This window comes from Poecilia mexicana, unplaced genomic scaffold (genome assembly GCF_051168715.1).
Source record: "Poecilia mexicana isolate PSO_F unplaced genomic scaffold, ASM5116871v1 scaffold_11, whole genome shotgun sequence".
In the NCBI taxonomy this organism is placed as follows: domain Eukaryota; kingdom Metazoa; phylum Chordata; class Actinopteri; order Cyprinodontiformes; family Poeciliidae; genus Poecilia; species Poecilia mexicana.
In genome coordinates, this window is record NW_028263380.1 from 24,431,169 (window position 1) to 24,455,182 (window position 24,014).

The 24,014-nt window shown below is 36.4% G+C and overlaps 1 protein-coding gene and 1 pseudogene across 5 annotated transcripts; both read left to right on the top strand.

Moving 5' to 3' along the window:
* The first annotated feature begins 172 nt into the window (after positions 1-172).
* On the top strand, positions 173-4,099 carry LOC106919413 (major histocompatibility complex class I-related protein 1-like). Of its 4 annotated transcripts, none has more exons than XM_088010459.1 (6): positions 178-332; positions 849-928; positions 1,460-1,687; positions 2,812-3,087; positions 3,392-3,694; positions 3,823-4,099. In XM_088010459.1, the coding sequence occupies exons 2-6, from the start codon at positions 880-882 to the stop codon at positions 3,936-3,938; spliced, it is 972 nt and encodes a 323-aa protein (XP_087866585.1). In that variant the 5' UTR covers positions 178-332; positions 849-879; the 3' UTR covers positions 3,939-4,099. The 4 variants fall into 4 exon arrangements, with proteins under 4 accessions (XP_087866584.1, XP_087866585.1, XP_087866583.1 ...); XM_088010457.1 differs by having other exon boundaries at positions 179-332; positions 1,421-1,687; XM_088010460.1 differs by lacking the exon at positions 849-928 and adding an exon at positions 682-796 and having other exon boundaries at positions 182-332; positions 1,421-1,687.
* A 787-nt stretch (positions 4,100-4,886) lies between these two features.
* LOC106911450 (uncharacterized) lies at positions 4,887-19,284 on the top strand (annotated as a pseudogene). Its single transcript, XR_015764582.1, has 9 exons — positions 4,887-5,567; positions 6,512-6,775; positions 6,932-7,210; positions 7,600-7,902; positions 8,426-8,601; positions 15,510-15,752; positions 16,865-17,140; positions 17,446-17,748; positions 17,875-19,284. The product of XR_015764582.1 is annotated as an uncharacterized LOC106911450 (transcript).
* Positions 19,285-24,014: the final 4,730 nt, after the last annotated feature.

A 24,014-nucleotide genomic window follows, 5' to 3' on the forward strand; every position in this document is an offset into this window, starting at 1 on the left:
TACATAAGATATTGGCTATGAGTCTGATAATTATTAAATCTCTCTATTTTACACATGTATCAACACAGAGACCTTAAAATCTATTGCTGACACTGCTAATTTAAACACCACAGTCCTACTTTCACTTTCCCTCTTGCTTCCGCCTTTTAATGCGCAATGTGTGATGAAATCTGCTCTCCTGTTGGTCAAGTGACCACTCTGTTATGATTCTTCTGTCATTTCAGTAACATGAAGAGACGCTTTGGACTGACGCAGTAACGGTTTTCTAATCTAGAAACGAGTTAATTTTCATTTACCACAAAGAATTTCCTAAATGCAGCATGATGTAACAGGTGAGTGTGCAAATTTCTACAAGCATGCTGAGTAAACACAACCCAAGATTTTGACAGCACGTTTAATGAAATCACGAAATTATATGCTTATTTAATTATTTCTCCCAGAATGTAGATGTTTTGATTTTTGTTTAAGCCAAATATGAATTTATTGTTTGATTTTAGTTGTCATTTTCTTGTTTACTAAAGCAGATCCAGCCATGTCTTTCTGGTGGTAAACACTGTAACTGTTTACAAAAGCATTGTGATTTGGGTTACATATTTTTTTAAAAAGACATGGCTTTTGAAAGGTTTAATTAATAAATGACAATTGTAACATATCTAAATTTTATGTTTCTAATGGCAACAGAGTCTAATTTCCATGGATAAACACAAATAAGCTGCTGGACACAGGAAGCTAATTCTTCTCCATAAGTGTGTCACCAAAATTTTTTGTAAACACAGCTGAGTAAAAATATATGCAGGTAAGTTGACATGCTAAGAAAGTTTACAGATTTCATGCTTTTCTGATTGCAGAGATCTTTTTATCCATGAGCATCATAAGAGGATGAAGAGGCTTTTTACTTTTCTTCTCATCTGTCATATTGCATTTCTGGGTATAGTCTTCCCTCTTCTACTCCTAATTCATAATTACTGAAAAGTAAAGCTACTTTTGCTGACTTATAATTGGAAATTAAGTGAGCCTGACCTCTGAATTGCATACATTTGTTTATGGAGCTGCCTGGTGGTTTATTACTTCACAGTAGAGACTGATCCTGGAAACAGATGCTTTGAATGTCTAGTCTGTGTAAACAGGAAATAAAATGTTTATGTACTGTCGTGAGTTGTTCAGTGAAATGATGTTTCTCCTGTTTTCAAATAGAATATAAAACTTAACTATGCTTTGACTATTGGTGCTTCATAGTGGTATAGGGGTTAGCAATGTTGGCTCACTGCAAGAATGTTGTTAAATTTTGATGCACAAATTTAACAACATTTGTAGTGTAAACTATGACTTGCATGCAAGTTTGTTTGCAGAAAAACAGATTTTTACTAAGAAATATACATGTAAACAAAAAGATTTACAGGGAATTGCTTTTCTCCCACAGAACCACATTCCCTCTGGTATATCCTCTCTGCCACTACAGGGATCTCAGATTTTCCAGAGTTTTTGGCATCTGCAGTAGTTGATGGTGTAGTGGTGGCATACTGTGACAACAGCTTAAAGGATGCAAAAGCCAAAACGCACTGGATGAGTAAACTATTTGAAGATGATCCTCAACATGTGCAGTGGTTGAATAACAAGTGCTTGTTAAACCAGTTGGACTTTAAAGCGACAATCATAACCTTGAAACAGCGCTTCAACCAGTCAGAGGGTAAGTGACAGATTTTGTAAGATGACTATATATATGTAGGACCATTATAAATGTTTGGTTCTTAAGACTGTAATAATATATCTGGTTTAATTGCTTAAATCTCTCTTTTGGTTTCCACAAACAGAGCAAAGGTTCCACATTTTGTTAACCAGGGTTAAAAATAGGTAATCATTGTGAAATATTCTTGTCCAGGTTTGACTACATTGCAGTTTTTATGCTTGTCTATATCAAAAGTGAAATGGACACCAGAAGGTAAACAGACATCTTGACAGAACAGACTACAGACCTTTATCTTTATCTGTTCACAGATAAAGATCTGTGAACACATCAGAAATGTGATATTCCTAAACAGAACAAGTTCAAAAAGCATAGCTGCACCTTTCTCCTTTCTGGAATCAGCCAGTTATTCATGATGCTGTTTAATAAAAAAATAGTTTTTTTTTGTTTTTGTTTTTTTCTGTGGGTGCCTAATGTTGACAATGTACATTGACTATCAGTTAATAATGATCAATGAAGTATTTTTATTTATTTTTTTTCACATTTACAATAAAGGTTTCATAAATGTAAGTTTTTAAAACTCTGGAGAGTTAAAATTGTGAAATATGCTTTTAGTTCAGCATCTCAACAAGGTTTCCACATGTTTAGATGCTACCATGAATATTCATGGTATTTGTGGTATTCTCTAAGTGCTCAAAAATTGCTTAAAGCTAGTATTTATGTTAATATGTAACTTTGTTCCAAGTACTGAAAATGTTGCTGCAGAAATAAGTTAGTTTTGGAGATTTTTTTTTCTGATGTTGACTAAGATTAATATGATTAATATGGAGTCCATCAGCTCCATATTAAGACTTTATTAGTCTATTCTGTCTACAAGTTTACAATGCAAGAGCTACTTCCTCCCTAACTTCAAAATAAAAGTCTTAAACATGAGTGCAAACATGACGATTAAAATACAGACCTTAATCTATGATCCAAGATAATACATGCTATTTGTACCAGACACATTTATATGCTGACAGAAACTAGACAGTGTCTCTCAACACTCACTTGTCTTTGATGAAAGATGTCTTGCTGTTTTGATGTCATCTCACTACATCCAAACATTTTTTATGTTTTTATTTCAGGTGTCCACATTTTTCAGAGGACAAATGGATGTTTTTGGGACAATGAAACCGGAGAATTTGATGGCTTTAATGAATATGGTTATGATGGTGACGACCTCATAAGATTCGACCTGAAAACCTTGACATGGATCAGTCCAAGACATCAGACTGTCATTAACAAGCACAACTGGGACAGAGATGGAAGTAGTCTGTTTTGGAAGCATGCTTTGACTGAGGACTGCATACATTTTCTTAAGCTGTATTTGAATTATGGGAAAAGTTCCTTACAGACAGCAGGTACAAACTCCACTCATGTAGTTCATTTTTGGATATAAACGCATATTTTTTCAGTCTTAAGCTCCTAGTGATGGTTTATTAGTAGCTTTTGGAGTTCATCATTCCATTTTAATATGCAGCACTAAAAATGTCAAAGCATATTGTTCTAAAGAATATTGAACAACCTCCTATTTGGTTTTTAATATGAATTCAATTTCCTATATATTCTGCATTTTTCCTGTTTTTGGATATTTGTTTTCAGTTTTATGTCCTCTCCTTGAGTTGTTGCTTTTTGAGCTGACATTTCTTTGGCCTGTCTCTTCAGTTCGCCCCTCAGTGTCTCTCCTCCAGAAGACTCCCTCCTCTGCGGTCACCTGCCACGCTACAGGTTTCTACCCTGAAAGAGCCACAATGTTTTGGAGGAAAGATGAACAGGAACTCTATGAAGGCGTGGAGAAAGGAGAAATCCTCCCTAACAATGATGGGACCTTCCAGATGAGTGTTGATCTCAATATTTCTTCAGTCACAGCTGAAGACTGGAGGAGATATGACTGCATTTTTTTATTCGCCGGTTTGAAGGACAGCATCACCACCAGGCTGGACAGAACCATAATCAGAACAAACCAAGGTATGATTCAAATAGAGAAGAAGGGATTATTTCCATTGGTTTTTGTTTTTCACTGGAATAACTCTTGAAACAGCTCACAATGAAAAATTGCTTATGTCGTTATTTGACATGTTTTGCTATGGTTGCAGGTTTTTCTTTTAGAAATCACCTTGGTGTTGCCATTGGAGTGGTTCTGCTGCTTTTAGCAGCACTGGCCTGCACTTTTGCTTTTGTTGCCTGGAGGAGAAACCACAATGATGAGTAGTACTACTCTTTCTAATGCTACACCACAAGGATAATTATTGGAAAAATTAACAAAGTCTAGCAGGCTTCATAGCAATGACCCTGCATTGCTAGGTTATTTCGATTAAAAAAAAGTTTTATCTCCCTGAAAAAAATAAAGTTTCAAACAAAATTAAAAACAAAGTGAGTCTCTGTTTTATGGAAGCCCGTTTCCGCCACTCTGTTAAAAAAAATAAAATAAATTATCTCATTATAATGAGATAATTATAAGGACTGTGAAAAACCTCTGTGAACAGGTGAGAAAAATAAATAAATAAAAGATCTCATTATATTTATATTATAAACTATATTTATATTATTTCTGTTTTTATCTCCACCTGACTTTGGGATTGTTGTATAATCCATATGTATGTATCTTCTTCCCAAATGTAGAACAAATAAAAAAAAAATATGAATTAAAAAAAAAGAAAACATCTGCTCCAGTATTTATAAAGATCTTATATAACCCAACGATCGGTCAGTTGAAATAATTTAGTCTCACTATTACTTTATTCAGACACGTACCACTAATATTAGATATTTTGGAGATATAGTTAGAGAGACCAGACTGAGATTGTTTGAACATGTTCAGAGGAGATACAGTGATTACATCAGGACATGATGTTGGAGCCTCAGGGTGAGAGACCAGAAGGAGATTTATGGTGAAAGAGGAGATGAAGTTAGATGGTGAAAGGCTAGACGATGGAGAGAACCTGTCTGTATTGAAACATATTAATTACTGGGCAAATGCAGAAGGAAAAAGCCAAAAGAGAAGAAGATTCAGTCACACACCTAAAGCATGCATGTAATAGATACTTACTTTTAGGTAGTTCACTTTTCTGGAGAAATAAAGCATTGTTTTCTTGAAAAGTTTTGAACATGTGCAAAAACACGTTCAGAACTTCCCTGTCCTTTTTTACTTCCATTTTTATTCTGTTTTAAAATTGAACTATGGTAAACAACCTCTAGGAAAACTTTCAAGATTTTCAAAATTATTTAATGAGGGATTCATGAATATGTTGGTTCATTTAAAAGATATATTTGACAATATACAGTTATTTAAGTCTGATACAGAATAAATTGCTTCTTTACTACTTTTATTCTTTTGATAAGATGAAATCCCCACTCCAAAGATATAACAGACATTTTTTCAATCAACTAAGAAAAAAAAGAATAAAAGATCTATGCAGAAATTTCCGTTTGAAATATCTAATCACCAGATGAAAGTGCATTGTGTATTTTTTTCTAATCTGCGATCTGCAATACACTATGAAAGGTAACATACTGATTCACAAAATGTTCAGATAAAACCTCAAAATGGCAGAGATAGACCTACAAGGAAGTCATATTTTATTTTACTTGTAGTTCTTTGGATGGTCATGTGGACATAACAGATATTATCAAACTGACAAGAGGTTTAAGTCAAGCATTGACTCACTGATCACATTAAACCCGCCCAAGAGCAATTGGGCGGGTATTTAAGCCGTTTTAGACTTAACTAACAAGTTCAACAACTGAAACTTTCCCTTAGGTCTCCATTTACACTTCAGCTTTCTAAGCAAGATGAAGTGGTTAGTGATACTTCTCATGTTCAGCCAAGGCTCATCTGCAGGTAAGAAAAGGCAAAACCTTGCATGTTTTTTTCTCCTTTTCATCTCCTGTGAGATGTTATGTAAATCTTATTTAACTCTTTAAACTGTAATAACTATGAAGATCATATCACTGTGCTTTTCCATATCGTATAGAAAAAGCGGTGTGGGAATTGTTACCTTTCGTGACAAGGAGGTTGTTTCTGCGAAACCGTTGAGAAACGTCTTGGCTTTAAATCTACACTAAAAACCCTCCTGTTTGGAGTTGCTTTGAAAGCATAATTTAATTTAAATAAATATTTTAATTGTTGATTCTATGGGAAGTTTGGCTGTTTTCAAAGAACACCAGCTTTCACTCAATGGGAATCAGTTTATCGAAGAACTGATTCCCATCAATTATTTATTGACTTATTAGCTTTCAAATTAAATTGGGCATCTTTCTGTACAACTGATGTTGAATTGTATACCTCATTTGTCTTTATATAACTGTGCTGAATTTGAGCCTTTTTTACAATCATCCAAGTATTTATCTGACATACACAGAAGGCAGATGTATATTTATATATATATTTTTAGTTGATAATTTTTGAGAGACATTATCCTCTCACTTTGGCTAGATTGTTTTTTATATTGTAACAAACTGTTAAATACACAAATGGTTTTAAGAAAGTGCATCTGTCTTGTGTTCGTTTTTATGTAAAAATCATCTGTTTTTACCTGGTTTTAAAAAACATTGATCTAACCTCAAGCTATGTGTAAATCTGGTAAATTCATGACATTATTTCTTAAAGAAACATGAGACAAAATGGAGAGATTTACAATCAACTAAATGCCCTCCAGAACTCGATATTTATAATGTAAATATAAATTAAAGATTTTCACTCAAAGACTGCAGCAAGAGGACAAGCTTTTTATAATAAAAAAATATTATACATTTTGTCTAAACAATCTTTTTTTTTTCATGCAGAGACACACGTTCTCAAGGTTTACTTCACTGGATCCTCTGGGCTCACAAGCTTCCTTCCATTTGAAGCGGTTGGAAGATTGGATGACATCGATACATCTCATTGTAACAATGAAGCAATTGATGCAAAAATAGGCTGGGTGAAAAAATTACTTAGTGATAATCCAAAAATATTTGAGCTTCTCAAACGTTTTTGCTTTATCGATAATCCTGCCTTCTTTAAATATATAATCGCTGAGCTTATGAAGAACTTCAATCAAACTGAAGGTAATGTTTATTAATCTGTCAATTTGTCAACACACTTGCTGCCTCAATACAGTACTATTCTATCACTATTTTATCACTTCTGCAATTTAATATTGCTTAAAACTGCACTACAGTATTAATGCCATGTTTAAGCATTAAAAAATATTTTTGTTTCAGGTATCCATATTTTCCAGATGGTAGGAGGCTGTCAACTGAACATTGAAACTAAAGAGCTTAAGGGCTTTTTGAAGTACGGTTATGATGGAGAAGACTTTGTTGAATTTGACTTAAAAGGACTGAAATGGATTGCTCTGAAAAAAGAGGCAGTTTTTCTTAAACAGCTTTGGGATATGGATACACGAGATCTAGAATTTCACCATTATGCGCTCACAGATCTATGCTATGAGATATTAAATACCACACTGGTCTATGGACAAAGCTCTTTGTTTAAAACAGGTACAGTTCTTCACCGTTATCTGCTCACAGATCTATGCTACGGGTTATTTAATGCCTCATTGGTCTCTGGACAAAGTTCTTTGTTTAAAACAGATACAGTTCTTCAGCTGACTGAATGTACTTCCATTCAGTCAGCTGAAACATAAACATTAATTTTATGCTTATCCCTCTCTTTCAGGAGTTATCTCTAAAATTATGTTTTCAATAACACTTATGTTTTGCAGTTAGTTCTGATTGAAGCCATTTGAGTAAAAGTACTTTGCTCATATTTTTCAACCAACTTGCTCTAAATTGTCATAGAAACATAATTAAATCAACACAGCCATAAACTTGGATTACATATACTTACGACCTCTTTCCTCTTCTGTTTTCCCCCCCATCGTGTTCAGATTACCCCTCAGTTTCTCTCCTTCAGAAAACTCCCTCCTCTCCAGTCAGGTGTCACGCTACTGGTTTCTACCCAAAGAGTTTCCTGATGTTCTGGAGGAAGGATGGAGAGGAGATTCATGAGGGTGTGAACCCTGGAGAAGTCCTCAACAATGAGGATAGTACATTCCAGTATCGTATTGATCTGGATATTTCATCTATCCCACCTGTGGATTGGGTGAGGTACGACTGTGTGTTTCAGTTTATTGGAGCTGAGGACAAAATCCTGATCAAGTTGGATAAAGAAGTAATCGAGACCAACTGGGGTGAGGATAAATATCCATATTTCAGCATCATAACCATCAGTATTTTGGACATGTATGCTAAAGCTTTTGAATTCTGCTTAAATCAGAAAGTCTGGAAAACAATAAACATATTCTGCTTTACTTAAACTTTTGGAGAAAATTTGTTTGCAACACTGCTGATCTTGTTTAGCACTTCTTAAAAATAAGATCCCTTTATGTGACATTTTCTCAAAAAATGCATCAGTTTTTATAACATCTATGGCTTGATATAGATAGAAACTTTATTATTCCCTTTGGGATTTTCCCTTATTGTAAATCATAGTTCCAATCTCCCACACAGCCATACGTCAAATACTCAAATAAATGGGTTTTACTGTTTTGTAAATATATTAACAGCAGTAATATTATATAACAATAATATGATTATGTAATAATAATGTGGATGTTTTTTAATATTGATATATTCACATTAATATTAATATATCGGTTTCTAATTTATCCTGTGTTCTTACATGAACTGTTAATTTTGTTTGACTTTCTACAGATGAATCATCTCAGATAAGAATCGTCATTGCTATCATTTCTGTTGTGATTGCCATCATCATCATCGCTTTAGCATTTACTGCCTACAAGAAGAGGAATGGTAAGAGCATCTTAAAGCTGGATTCCTCCTCAAACTTAATCAAGTACAAACTGAATAAAATAAATTTACTCTTATGTTGAATGTAACATTAAATTGAAAAATATAAAATAAAGATGTGTTCTCTCTCAAAGTTGTGTAACATGTTTAAATATTAAAACCCAAATTATCTGTATTAGTTTCAGAAAGACCATATATGTCTGGTAAGTCCTAACATTTGTTGCTCTTTTTCTGACATTTAATTTGTGTTTCACCAAATAATCGGTGAAGTAATTCTAAGATTAGTAGATCAACAGCATGTTTTTGTTCTTCAGACTCTGAAAACATGTCTCTCTGAGAAACTGACTTGAGAATCAAGATGGAGAAATGCAGCATCCTGCTCTGACTTTGGTCTCCTAATGGGATTGTGGGTATTTAAGCCTTTATGATCACAAATTAAACAGTAAGTTAGATTTATTCAAAGTAGCATAGGTCATTTAATTTGTACACATAAATGATCTTTTTGTTCTTTGGAAAATTATTTTATACTGTATTTCATTTATTACCATCATTTGTATTGCATGCCACCTTCATTGGCAGCAGTTGATAAGAATGAGTAAAAGGTCCTAACATAAATATTGCGATCTGTTTTTTCTGTGTATTTATTGAGGTTTTTCTGTGTTTATTTAGTTCTGTTCCCCTGTGAGTCCTTGTGGTGTCCTGACTCCTTCCCCTTGATTGCTTCCCAGGTGTGTCTCATTCCCTAATTATCTTCCCTGTGTATTTAAGTCCACCTGTTGTCTTTGTTCCTTGTCGGGTCCTTCTTCAATGGACCTTACCACAGGGGCTGTGTTTCATTGGCTAATGCCAGTTTTGGTGAAAGAATAAAACATTTATTTATTATACTGGGAACACTGGTCACATGCTTCAGACTGCTGGTCACACTGGGAGAACTCAATGACTTCTGAGACGTCCTGGTTCACAGGCTAAAGCCAAGGATAAAAGAGAAATTATCCAAAAGTGTAATAGAAAATACATACGATATGTTCCGTATATGTTTCTTTCACATTCAGTAAGACATTTTCAGCATGTTGGGCTCTGACTCGTAGCATCTTTAAAGCTAAATACCGACATGGAGAAGCTGAGCTGGAAACAGACTGAAGAACAGCAGCTCCAGCTCTGATCCTGACTGATCTTTCCTCACTAAATCCTCTGGTTTTTAATGAACTTCTCCTCTAACAGTGGTTTTTCATCAGCTCTCTCATTAGAAAACAGTATGAAAACGTTAGCTGCTAAGCTAATAATCAGGGGTTATTTCGGGCCAATTTAGCTACATAGGAAATATTTTTCGGTTGTTTAAAAGCGAATTTCTGGCTGCAAAGTCAAGTAATTCTGATCTTTCATCCTTACCTGGGGAAGGTAATCCTAATGAATCCAGTTTGTTTCGTAAAACGGTTGAAACAAGTCCACACAGCACAGGACTTATGGAGCTCCGATCGCTCTGCTGCCACATACAAGGTGGCGGACGCTTTTACGTATGACTCAGCGCTCCATGAGGGTCTACGTATTGATGTCTATGGTGCTGGCTGTTCCCCTGTGCTTCTGGAGGTTTTGGAATTTGTGACCTGGTTTTGTCATTAAATCAACTTTAAACATGTCTACCCGGGCTCGTCTGCGTTTCTCCTCACCATCACATCTCCAAATCATGACAAAATGTCTATTCTGTTGGAGAACCATAACTGGCTCTGGAAGCTTTAAAAAAGCCAACTTTAAATGGATGTACATTTAACAGCATTCCTTTTCATAATGTAGCCAATGTAAAGAAATTAAAATTTTAGTTTGTGAATGTATTATGAACAGGTACTAATAATATATGTGTGTATGTTAGTAAATGCTAATCTAAATAACTATTTAACTGTGAATTGAGTCAAAGTTAATAGACATGCAGCAAAGCTTTACTGCTAAAACTATTTCAAATGGATGCTGAAAAAGTAATTACCAAGACAGCAGTGGTGATATGTTATGGATAATTTTTTATGTAAAATGTTTAAAATGTATTACATCTGATATTGATATACTATACCTATCTCCTTGCTTTAAGCTTACCATTTCCAAATTATACCAGTTTACCAATTAAATATTTCTGATGTTTGCATGATGTTTTGTGACGGTGTATATAATTTAAAGATGCAATAAATCTGGATATGTTGAGTAAAATAAGGTGATTAAATGCAATCTTGTACCACATTTTTGCTGTTTTAATCAATGATGTTTTAGCAGCTTAGGTTGTGAGATCCGTTTCCAAAATGGACATTAATTATGAGGATTTGAGTTTTTCTGTGAGTTTATTTTGGTTTCTGTCAGCTGAGTCTCCTTGTTGTCCTGGCTACCCCTTGATTGATCCCAGCTGTGTCTCATTACCCTGTGTATTTAATCCCACCTGTGTCTCTTGTTCCTTGTTGGGTTCTTGTCTTGTCCACTGCCATCTTTGTTCCCATTTTGAGTACTTTTTTACCAGTTGCTACCAAATTCTGAGTTCCTGCCTGTGCTGCCTGATTTTTGTACTCTTAGTCATTAAATCATTGTTTTATTCTACAAACCTGGGTCCACTGCGTCTTCCTCACCACTCTACAATCTTGACATTAATGAGCAATACGCAGAGACTGTAAACCTAAATCAAGCTGTTATGTTTTATAAATCTTTAATTAAAAATTATCTTCAAACCTTGATTTTTTTGTCTCCCCCATTACATAAACAATAAAGTCCAGATCAGTTATTTAATATGGTATAAAAAAAGTTTGGTTTCTAAGAAAAAAACCTTGCCAAATGCATAGAGCGACAGATTTTACAGCAATCATAAATGTAGCTCAGATACCACCCTGACTATCATGTGATCTATGATCATGTCTCAGATTCCGATTGGCTAAAAAAGATCCATGATAACTTCTGCTTTCAGTTCTCCATTTAAGACGAACGACGTGCGTTGTCACTGTGTATGTTACAAAACCGCTGTTAAAAATTGGGGAGACTTTTATTTCTTACAACAAATATCCAAGAGCAAGGTTACAATTACAATCTACAGGTAAGTGTTCTCATTCTGCAACTACAATGGTATATCAAACTGAGGTTTAAATCTAGTAAGAAATAATACATTGGAACTGAGTAAAGAGGAGAGGGGCAAGGACAGAAGATCTTTGGAAAGAAGCAGGATTATTGGACAGGGTTGATGGCAACAGGTATGGTGAGGTAGTGAGATAAAACCTAACTCTAAAAGTTTGAGCCAGGCGTTTGCCAGGTACATTTGTTGTCTGACTTTTTTCTTCCTGTCTTGTTATACTTCTGAAAAACATTTGTAACTGAAAAGGTCATTTAAAGTTTCACTTTGTTGGGTCTCACATTAAGACAGTTAAAACTTGTTTAAAACCTCGTGTGGTTATGTGAATTTGGAATTCACATGATGCTTTTTTATAAGTATAAGATAATATAAGTAAAGATAAAATAAATATGAATATGATAGTCTTCAATATTTGTATCACTCATTTCAGAAAGTGGAAGTCATAATATAGATTTATAACACATTGGGCTTGATACGTTTTTCATGAATGAAAACAAATGCACACACAAACCTGATCTAGAAAATAACCACCACACAGCAGGTGCATCTGCTTTCACGAGTATGCAAGACATATGGAGGGTTGCAGAGTAAATACACCATTTTTACTGTTGTACTTTGAGGTACTTATTATTTTACCTAAAACTCTATGCTTTCAAACTTTTTCTTTCTTTTACGGGAACTCTGATCTCTGACACACTCTAAGAAATGAAATGTTCAACTTATTTAACCAATTTATGTCAACTGGTTCCACTAAGCTAATTAAAATAAAGAGTGTTATACCTGTACTTTCAACATAATCATTTAAATAAAGACATAAATTCAGTTGAGTAAATTCAACAATTTAGACTTAAGTTTAATTCTATTTTTTCACATACTGCTGGTTCTGTGATTTTGTTGACTGAATTTCATATTCTCATAAGCTAGTTTAGTGGAACCAGTTGACATAACTGAGTATGTTTAGCATAAAAACGTAATTTTAAGTAGTAATTTGAACATAAAACGGTTAAATAAAACAAGCAGCATCAGAATTTCATTTCTTAGAGTGCAGTCTCATGATAGCCAGTATAAGACAAATACTAATTTAAAAAGGTGATTCACATCACTTTTATAATCAGTTTAAATACAGTCTTCTTAGCACTCAAAAATCTTGTTTGAAAGTAGTTTTGTTCTTAAGGTTTACTGATAATGACAAGTTATTTGATTAAGTAAATGATGATGCTAAATTTATTTTTAGACAGCAAATTTTTAGACACAGTATATTGTGCTAAGTATATGTTGACTGATTTGTTTCCTCCATAAACAGAATTTCATCAAAATAACAAAAGACAAGATGAAGATTTTTGCTTTGTTTTTCATCTGCCATGTTGTATCTCCAGGTAGTCACATTTTACTTACTTTATTTTTTGACAAAGCAAAATTCATGCTCCAACCCTCAGCTATGTGCAGGTGCTGGTAAAAAAAAATAGAATAATGTGTCAAAGTTGATATAAATCAGTAATCCCATTCAAAAAGTAAAATTTGTATATTATATTCATTCATTACATACATTTCAAATGTATGTTTCTTTAATGTTGACGATTATTACTGACAACTCACGAAAACTCCAAATTCAGTATCTCAGAAAATTAGAATATTGTGAAAAGGTTCAATATTGAAAACCCCTGGTGCCACACACTAATCAGTTAATTCAAAACACCTGCAAAGACTTTTAAATTGTCTCTCAGTTCAGTTCTGTAAGTTACACAATAATTGAGATGATTGCTGACCTGACAGTTGCCCAAAAGATTATCTTTGGCACCTTGCATAAGAGGGTAAGACACAAATGTCATTGCTAGAGGCAGGCTGTGCACAGACCTCTGTGTTCAGCCAAAGCTTTAAGCCACCAAGGTGGTACGCCAAGGGAAAGGTGAAGTGTTGATTACCTTGTCAGCTAAATTAAAATCAGAGTTGTATTTGATTGTTGTGCAGGTCATCCCTTTATTTTCTTTGCATCTCGGCAGTGATCATCAAAGCCAGAAAATGTATATTTTACGATTCATCAAACACCTGTGACGGTATGTAGCGTTCACCGTTCAGCTTTGAGCGTACAGCATTCAGCGATGAAAAACTTTTTCTGCCTTTCAGGAGGAATACCTGTCTTCACCAACAAAGGTTCCTGTTAAATAGACCGCTGATGAACCATGTGACCCAATACCCATTCACAAAAACGTTCATTCATAATCTGCTCCTACACACATTCGTAGAGAGCTGAGTTTCTGAGGTTCAAGGTCAGCACAGCCATCTACCAGAAAGTTTTAGGGCACTTCTGACTGCTGTCCAACTTTATGGATATACAGATTTAATTTTCAAACATGACTTAGCACCTGCACACAGTGCCAAAGCAACAGTACCTGGTTTAATTTCCATGGTAACCTTGTTCTTAGCCAGCAAACTCTCCTGACTTTAACTCCTTAGAAAACCTATGGCGTATTGTCAAGAGGAAGACGTGATACATCAGACCCAACAATTCAAAAGAACTGAAGGCCACTAACAGAGCAACATGGGGTCTAACAACACCCGAGCAGCGCCACACACTGATCGATTCCATGCCACGCCGCATTGCTACAGTAATCTAGGCAAAACGAGCCCCATATTCATAGATTTCAGTTGGCCAACATTTCTAAAAATCCTTTTTTGTATTGGTCTGAACTCTGAAGTAATATTCAAATTTTCTGAGATATTGAATTTGGGGTTTTTAGTTGTGAGTTATAATCATCAACATTAAAAGAATAAAGCATTTGAAATATATCAATCTGTTCATGATGTAAAAAAATTTTGACCATCACCTGTAGTTGTATTCCAGCCATACTTGGACACATAAGAGAAAAAACAGCCTGATTTCACAGCACAGTATAATGGAAGAATCCCTTTACATTTGTGAATCAAAAGATTCTTAAGATATATATCAGTGACGTGGGGTCAGGGGAGGCAGGTGAGGCTGAGCCTCACCTGTCATCATGGAAAAATAATATGTAATAATAAAATCATTTATAAAGATATTTTCACCCTGTAGTTTGTACTATAAAGTACATATTTTTCATTTAATTTAACCAAATCTGATGATTTTTTTTTCTTCAAAATCGCTTAATTTTCGCATTTTCCCATTCAAATGCTTGGAAGCGAAGCCGGTGAGGCAGCAGCGAGCTGAGCCTCACCTGGGATTGCGCAACCTCTCGCTAACTGCACTAGCTGCCATTCTATGAGAGCATGCTCCTCCTGTCTGTACGCGCCAATAAAATGGTTAAAAACCTTTAATCTATGAACTGATTTTCAATAATTTAGCTTATGTATTTAATGTACTGTGTTTTTATTGTCACCAACTGTGTGTGTAACGTGTTTCGTGTGCTGAGGAGCGATCAGAAACGGCAGCGAAAAGATTCGAGGTGAGGCAGCCAGTTCTCGTGCCTCATCGCAGGGGGCGCTCATGAACCCAGACATTGTGACTCCACAACTGCAGAGTAAGAGACAGTAACAGCGAGTTAGCCACACAGTAGCTGCGCTGATACAGAGAGCGAGAAAGACGTGGTTTTGAGTTGTACTTTAACGGTTTCTCCCTTTGCTGTTTAGGCCTAACACATTCTAACACAAACCTACGTAGCTCCGCACAGCAGCAGCAGGTCTCCTTCACAGGTGGAAACCCAGCGCGAGCGTCGTAGCGCTCATGTTGCGTTTAAAGGCGGCTCGGAAAAACAGGTTACAACATGTTAACAACGGATTAAACAGTTTTAACTGCTGATAAAAGTGACAGAGGACACAAATATGGGAAGTGTGGAAGCCTCTACAGTATCAAATTGACATAGGAATAACAGAGAGTTGGCCATTCTAAGGTAAAAACCCAGCGCATACAGTGTTTATGTTTTGTTTTTTTTCATCGGCTTCCCGCGCCCCCCCTGCAATGACACAGCGCCCCCACTAGGGGGCGCGCCCCACAGTTTGGGAACCTCTGGCTTAAAGGATGCAAAACTCAAAACACACTGGATGAGTAAACTATTTGAAGAGGATCCTCAACGCAGTGGTTGAATAACAAGTGCTTGTTAAACCAGTTGGATTTTAAAGCGACAATCATAACCTTGAAACAGCGCTTCAACCAGTCAGAGGGTAAGTGACACATTTTGTAAGATGACTATATCTATGTAGGGTCATTATAAATGTTTGGTTCATAAGACTGTAATAATATATCTGGTTTAATTGCTTAAATCTCTCTTTTGGTTTTCACAAACAGAGCAAAGGTTCCACATTTTGTTAACCAGGGTTAAAAATAGGTAATCATTGTGAAATATTCTTGCCAAGTTTGACTACATTGCAGTTTTTATGCTTGTCTATATCAAAAGTGAAATGGACACCAGAAGGTAAACAGACATCTTGACAGAACAGACTACAGACCTGTTATCTTTATCTGTTCACAGATAAAGATCTGTGAACACATCAGAAATGTGATATTCCTAAACAGAACAAGTTCAAAAAGCATAGCTGCACCTTTCTCCTTTCTGGAATCAGCAGTTATTCATGATGCTGTTTAATATTTTTTTTTTTTTTTTTTTTTTTTTTTGTGGGTGCCTAATGTTGACAATGTACATTGACTATCAGTTAATAATGATCAATGAAGTATTTTTATTTTTTCACATTTACAATAAAGGTTTCATAAATGTAAGTTTTTAAAACTCTGGAGAGTTAAAATTGTGAAATATGCTTTTATTTCAGTATCTCAACAAGGTTTCCACATGTTTAGATGCTACCATGAATATTCATGGTATTTGTGGTATTCTCTCAGTGCTCAAAAATTGCTTAAAGCTAGTATTTATGTTAATATGTAACTTTGTTCCAAGTACTGAAAATGTTGCTGCAGAAATAAGTTAGTTTTGGAGATTTTTTTTCTGATGTTGACTAAGATTAATATGATTAATATGGAGTCCATCAGCTCCATATTAAGACTTTATTAGTCTATTCTGTCTACAAGTTTACAATGCAAGAGCTACTTCCTCCCTAACTTCAAAATAAAAGTCTTGAACATGAGTGCAAACATGAAGATTAAAATACAGACCTTAATCTATGATCTATAATACTTTCTTTTTGTACCAGACACATTTACCTGCTGACAGAAACTAGACAGCGTCTCTCAACACTCACTTGTCTTTGATGAAAGATGTCTTGCTGTTTTGATGTCGTCTCACTCCTGCACTCAAACATTTAAGTTTATCTTTTTATTTCAGGTGTCCACATTTTTCAGAGGACAAATGGATGCTTTTGGGACGATGAAACCGGAGAATTTGATGGCTTTAATGAATACGGTTATGATGGTGACGACCTCATAAGATTCGACCTGAAAACCTTGACATGGATCAGTCCAAGACATCAGACTGTCATTAACAAGCACAACTGGGACAGAGATGGAAGTAGTCTGTTTTGGAAGCATGCTTTGACTGAGGACTGCATACATTTTCTTAAGCTGTATTTGAATTATGGGAAAAGTTCCTTACAGACAGCAGGTACAAACTCCACTCATGTAGTTCATTTTTGGATATAAACGCATATTTTTTCAGTCTTAAGCTCCTAGTGATGGTTTATTAGTAGCTTTTGGAGTTTATCATTCCATTTTAATATGCAGCACTAAAAATGTCAAAGCATATTGTTCTAAAGAATATTGAACAACCTCCTATTTGGTTTTTAATATGAATTCAATTTCCTATATATTCTGCATTTTTCCCGTTTTTGGATATTTGTTTTCAGTTTCATGTCCTCTCCTTGAGTTGTTGCTTTGTGAGCTGACATTTCTTTTGGCCTGTGTCTTCAGTTCACCCCTCAGTGTCTCTCCTCCAGAAGACTCCCTCCTCTGTGGTCACCTGCCACGCTACAGGTTTCTACCCTGAAAGAGCCACAATGTTTTGGAGGAAAGATGAACAGGAACTCTATGAAGGCGTGGAGAAAGGAGAAATCCTCCCTAACAATGATGGGACCTTCCAGATGAGTGTTAATCTCAATATTTCTTCAGTCACAGCTGAAGACTGGAGCAGATATGACTGCATTTTTTTGTTCGCCAGTTTGAAGGACAGCATCACCACCAGGCTGGACAGAACCATGATCAGAACAAACCAAGGTATGATTCAAATAGAGAAGAAGGGATCATTTCCATTGGTTTTTGTTTTTCACTGGAATAACTCTTGAAACAGCTCACAACCAAATTGCTTATGTCGTTATTTGACATGTTTTGCTACGGTTCCAGGTTTTTCTTCTAGAAATCACCTTGGTGTTGCCATTGGAGTGGTTCTGCTGCTTTTAGCAGCACTGGCCTGCACTTTTGCTTTTGTTGCCTGGAGCAGAAACCACAATGATGAGTAGCACTACTCTTTCTACTGCTACACCACAAGGATAATTATTGGGAAAATAAATAAATGTTAAAAAGGTTAAGAAAAAGCTTTTTTCTCTAGTTCATTATAAACTATAAATGGCTCCAAGCTACTTTACTACTCTATGCTGACTCTACAGGTGTTATCATTTCATGGCCACCATATATCCCTTAATTTTAAATATGATAAAAATGCTAAATTCCAACTTAAAAGTTAACCTAATATTTTATTTTTTGTTGAACTCATATAACAATACTTTCAGCTATTACATTATAAGTCTGTTAAAGTAGATAATGGAAATCTAAAGATTCATCCAGTTCATAAGATAATACATGATTTTGGATTCAGAAGAACCCAAACAAGAATCAAACTAGTGAACATTTGATTTACACAGTAAAATTGAGGTTTCACAAATCCTCTAACTGTGGTGGTTCTAAAGCAAAAAAAAAAAAAACATTGAAAATACCCTCGCTGTAAAATGGTCAGACTCTGGTTTGACTTAAACATTTTAGGTTTTGAACTATAGAGATGTACAATTGTACTCCACATTCTTTAAAAACAGTGGAAAAAGTCATTAAGTTCATTACTGATAATAAACTCTTAGGCAGATTCCAATTGCAGTTCTTACAGCAGATTGGCTGAGGCTTCTTCACTCAGCGCTTCTGTTGCAGACAGTTACAGAATCATTAAACCTGATAAGCCTTGTCTGTCAGAGTGTATATGAAGAACAACTACATGCATGATTTTAGATGAAAAGTGAAGGAATCAAGGAATTTACATTCCCTATATGGTTTTACATAACTAACACTTTACTATCGCATCCGTTTTTCAGGGTTATGACATCTTGAAAAGCAACCAGGGGCTGATAATGTTGACTTGGACGAGTGCAGTTGTGACAGAAATGTTGATTGATACCTACAATAGAACACATAAACTCCATGTAAACAGCAATTTTCATTTTAATAGTTCCAGTCTGAGAGTTAGACAAATATCAGCATAAGATAAAAGTGCCTGACAAGTTAAAATTTCTGATTACATAACTACCTGATGCCATTATTAGCTCTAGGATTTAATTATTGTGACATTTTATGTCAGTATTAGCCAGTCTTCCATTTCCCATTTATAGACTGTACAAAACTTTGTACAAGCTTATTCAGATTCAGATGTATTGAAGACGGTACACATCTGAAAATAGGATAGTAATTCTCCAGCACTGGTTTTGTGCACCTCTACTGTACTGTTTGTCTTCTTTATTTATCATTAAACTGAGAACATATCAACCGCTATCTTGTCTGCATTTGGTTCTTCTGATTAGCCACAGTTGACACCAGATCAGAAAATGAGAACCAGACTGAGCTGAGTTTTTAAAATCATATAAGAACAAAATTACAAACCAAAAAAATCAGGAATAAAGCAGAAAAAAAAAAAAAAAAAAAAACTAAACCAGGAATCCCCAGCTTAAACTAGAATGATAAGATCACTTGCACTAGGAAGTTAACTTGAACCAGATCAGGTTTGGACACTTCCTTACAGGAAGTGTCAAAACAAGTCATTTTTGTTTTATTTTTTTTGCTTCAACAGATAGAACAGATAGGAAAAAGGACAGGTTTGAATAGGTATTTCCCTGTTAGTGTCCAAGTATCTGTTTCTTCAAAAGGGTAATTTTAGAAAATCAGTATCGATTCACATAATGAAACAGCTGTTTTGTTTTTTTTTTTATTTGATGATCAACTAGAATCATAAGTGTTGATCGTCATTGGTTCTGAATAGAGTCTGCGCAAATTGTTGACTTTAGTCTGGGTCCATCATTTGTTACAGATATTCAGAAATGTTATTATTAGCCATATTGGCCTCTAATTTCTTCACTCTTATGTAAACAAGCAACTAAGAACTGTGTGTTTTGCCATCCCATGGAGTTGTAAGTTGTTGACTGTTCTCCTGCATCAGTTCTGGTTCACAAAGCGAACCTGTCATCCGGTTCAAAGTGGGGAAAGCCATCTCCATATTGGAGCTCAAACCACAAAAACACAGTGTGAGAGTTAACAGTATGTTTTAAATATTAAAATGGGTAATATTATCTCATGCCATCAAGCAGTAACTCACTGTTACTTATGCAGGAGCTTAGTTAACATTTTAAAATCCCTCACAAACCTCAGTCCATTTGTCTTCGGGATGCTTTACCAAGGCTGCTTGTTGCTCAGGTTAGTAGAAGATTACAACAGAACCCAAAGGATTCTTTGTTCTTTCTCTGCCTATCCACTTCATTTCTATTAACTGTTCAACATAAGTTTTAACAAACAGGGTAAATTGTTTATTGTTGCAATGTAGTTACTAATTTTGATGTACACACCCTAGTAAAGGAACTCAAGAATAAGAAAATATTACAATAAAACATATCCTTTAATAATTCATTAAACCAGTGGTTCCCAAACTTTTTCTTCTGCGCCCCCCCAGTGGTTTCCAAACATTTTCTGCGCCCCCCTATGGATTACAAATGGCTGTCTGGTTGAAACGACGCGTGTGACGGGGGGGCATCTACATTTTTGGGGGCAAAATGAATGTACAGTTGTGGTCAAAAGTTTACATACACTTGTAAAAAACAATGTTATGGCTGTCTTGAGTTTCCAATAAGTTCTACAACTCTTATTTTTCTGTGATAGAGTGATCGGAACACATACATGTTTGTCACAAAAAACAGTCATAAAATTTGGTTCTTTCATAAATTTTTTATGGGTCTGCTGAAAATGTCACCAAATCTGCTGGGTCAAAAATATACATACAGCAACAAAATTTGTCAATTTTGGTGATGTAGCGAGTTGTGTCAATCAAATTAGCTTCATGTCATGGCCTCTTCACTTCTTGTAAGTGATTCTGATTGACTACAGCTGTTGACTTCTCATGAGCCCATTTAAATAGGGCTCATTTGACCCAGTGATTAGACTCAGCTACAAAAGCTACAATGGGAAAGTCAAAGGAACTCAGTGTGGATCTGAAAAAGCGAATTATTGACTTGAACAAGTCAGGGAAGTCACTTGGAGCCATTTCAAAGCAGCTACAGGTCCCAAGAGCAACTGTGCAGACAATTATACGCAAGTATAAAGTGCATGGAACAGTTGTGTCACTGCCACGATCAGGAAGAAAACACAAGCTATCACATGCTGCCGAGAGGAGATTGGTCAGGATGGTCAAGAGTCAACCAAGAATCACCAAGAAGCAGGTCTGCAAGGATTTGGAAGCTGATGGAACACAGGTGTCAGTCTCCACAGTCAAGCGTGTTTTACATCGCCATGGACTGAGAGGCTGCCGTGCAAGAAAGAAGCCCTTGCTCCAGAAAAGGCACCTTAAGACTCGGCTGAAGTTTGCTGCTGATCACATGGACAAAGATAAAACCTTCTGGAGGAAAGTTCTCTGGTCAGACGAAACAAAAATTGAGCTGTTTGGCCACAACACCCAGCAATATGTTTGGAGGAGAAAAGGTGAGGCCTTTAATCCCAGGAACACCATGCCTACTGTCAAGCATGGTGGTGGTAGTATTATGCTCTGGGGATGTTTTGCTGCCAGTGGAACTGGTTCTTTGCAGAAAGTAAATGGGATAATGAAGAAGGAGGATTACCTCCAAATTCTGCAGGAAAACTTAAAACCATCAGCCCGAAGGTTGGGTCTTGGGCGCAGTTGGGTGTTCCAACAAGACAATGACCCAAAACACACATCAAAAGTGGTAAAGGAATGGCTAAACCAGGCTAGAATTAAGGTTTTAGAATGGCCTTCCCAAAGTCCTGACTTAAACCCCATTGAGAACATGTGGACAGTGCTAAAGAAACAGGTTCATGCAAGAAAACCATCACATTTAGCTGAACTGCACCAATTCTGTCAAGAAGAGTGGTCAAACATTCGACCTGAAGCTTGCCAGGAGCTTGTGGATGGCTACCAAAAGCGCCTAGTTGCCGTGAAAATGGCCAAGGGACATGTAACCAAATACTAATGTTGCTGTATGTATATTTTTGACCCAGCAGATTTGGTGACATTTTCAGCAGACCCATAAAAAATTTATGAAAGAACCAAATTTTATGACTGTTTTTTGTGACAAACATGTATGTGTTCCAATCACTCTATCACAGAAAAATAAGAGTTGTAGAACTTATTGGAAACTCAAGACAGCCATAACATTATGATTTTTACAAGTGTATGTAAACTTTTGACCACAACTGTACGTAGCTGAAAATAGACACCAACATCGGTAGCCTACAAGGTACTTGTTAAGCTTAAGGTTCTGTATTGATATTAGCTAGTCATCTTTTAGCTCACATTACCTGCATCCAGCAGCTTTACTCAACTCAGTCGGTTAGTTTGGAGGGAAAAACTGTGAAAAGTTCTTTGCGTTTTGCTGGTTTGCTCCCGTGATTCTAACACAAACCTACGTAGCTCCGCACAGCAGCAGCAGGTCTCCTTCACAGGTGGAAACCCAGCGCGAGCGTCGTATCCCTCATGTTGCGTTTAAAGGCGGCTCAGAAAAACAGGTTACAACATGTTAACAACGGATTAAACAGTTTTAACTGCTGATAAAAGTGACAGAGGACACAATTATGGGAAGTGTGGAAGCCTCTACTGCAGGGGTGTCAAACTCCAGTCCTCAAGGGCCGCTGTCCTGCAACTTTTAGATGTGCCTCTGCTGCACCACTCCTGAAAAGAATAATTAGGTCATTAGCAAGGCTCAGGAGAACCGATCTACACAGGGAGGAGGTAATTAAGCCATTTTGTTCCACTGTTTTTTACCTGTGGCACATCTAAACACTGCAGGACAGTGGCCCTTGAGGACTGGAGTTTGACACCCCTGCTCTACTGTATCAAATTGACATAGGAATAACAGAGAGTTGGCCATTCTAAGGTAAAAAGCCAGCGCATACAGTGTTCATGTTTTTTTTTTTTTTATCCAGACGGCTTCCCGCGCCCCCCCTGCAATGACACGGCGCCCCCCCTAGGGGGCGCGCCCCACAGTTTGGGAACCTCTGCATTAAACAGTCACAACAAAATAACAGGCAGAGGAGGGATCAACTGAGGCCGTTCAATGGGGCTGATAATCACTGATAGTGGCCATTCTGTGGAATGATAACATCCGAAGCGTGTCACCATGATAAGATCACTTGCACCAGAAAGTTAAATTGAACCAGAAAAGGTTTTGACACTTCCTTGTAGGCCTACAAAACTTTTTTTTTTGTTGCTTCAACAGATGGAATGTAAACATAAGGTAAAAACAATGGAACTAGATTTTTATTTCTGTTTAAGGAAAAAGGACAGGTTTGAATAGGTATTTCCCTGTTAGTGTCTAAGTATCTGCCATGTTCGGCTTTAACCTTCTGACCCACATGCAAAATCAACAACCCTGAGTAAAGGTAAGGGTTTTATTTTCTTTCTTAAGGACAACAGACAAATCTTCTTAATCCTTCTGGGGCCGGTAGTGTCATGCAATCAGAGGTGCTTTAGAATGGTTCTGGTTGAAGCATGGGGGGATGTGCCCAAGGTCCAGTGTGGAGAATGGTTCACGGAGGTCCCTGAGACAAGCGTGAGGATGGTGTTGACTGGGAGCCGGAGAATTGATGGAGTGGTGCAGAGGGAGCAGCAGGCAGGCAGACTTGCAGGTAAGATCCACAGGAGGAGAAAACAATGGAACCGATCCAGTAGGAAAATCCAGAGACCGACCTAAAGGCAGGCAAACACAGGGACTATGAAACCACTGGTAAAATACTGAAGAGACAGATCAAAAAAACTAGTACTGTAAACTACAAGAGACGGCTAGAGAGACTACCGGAGCACGTTAATCATCCAGCACTGAGTGAAGGTTCTGCTGCTCCTTTCTCCCCAACACTGATGAGGCAGATGAGATCCACCTGTGTAGGCTGCCCAGGTTCTTCACCAAGATCTTCGCTGGAACAGATGCATCACTTACACACACACACGGGAACCCTGACAGTATCTGTTTCTTCAAAAGGGCAATTTTCGAAAATCAGTATGATTCACA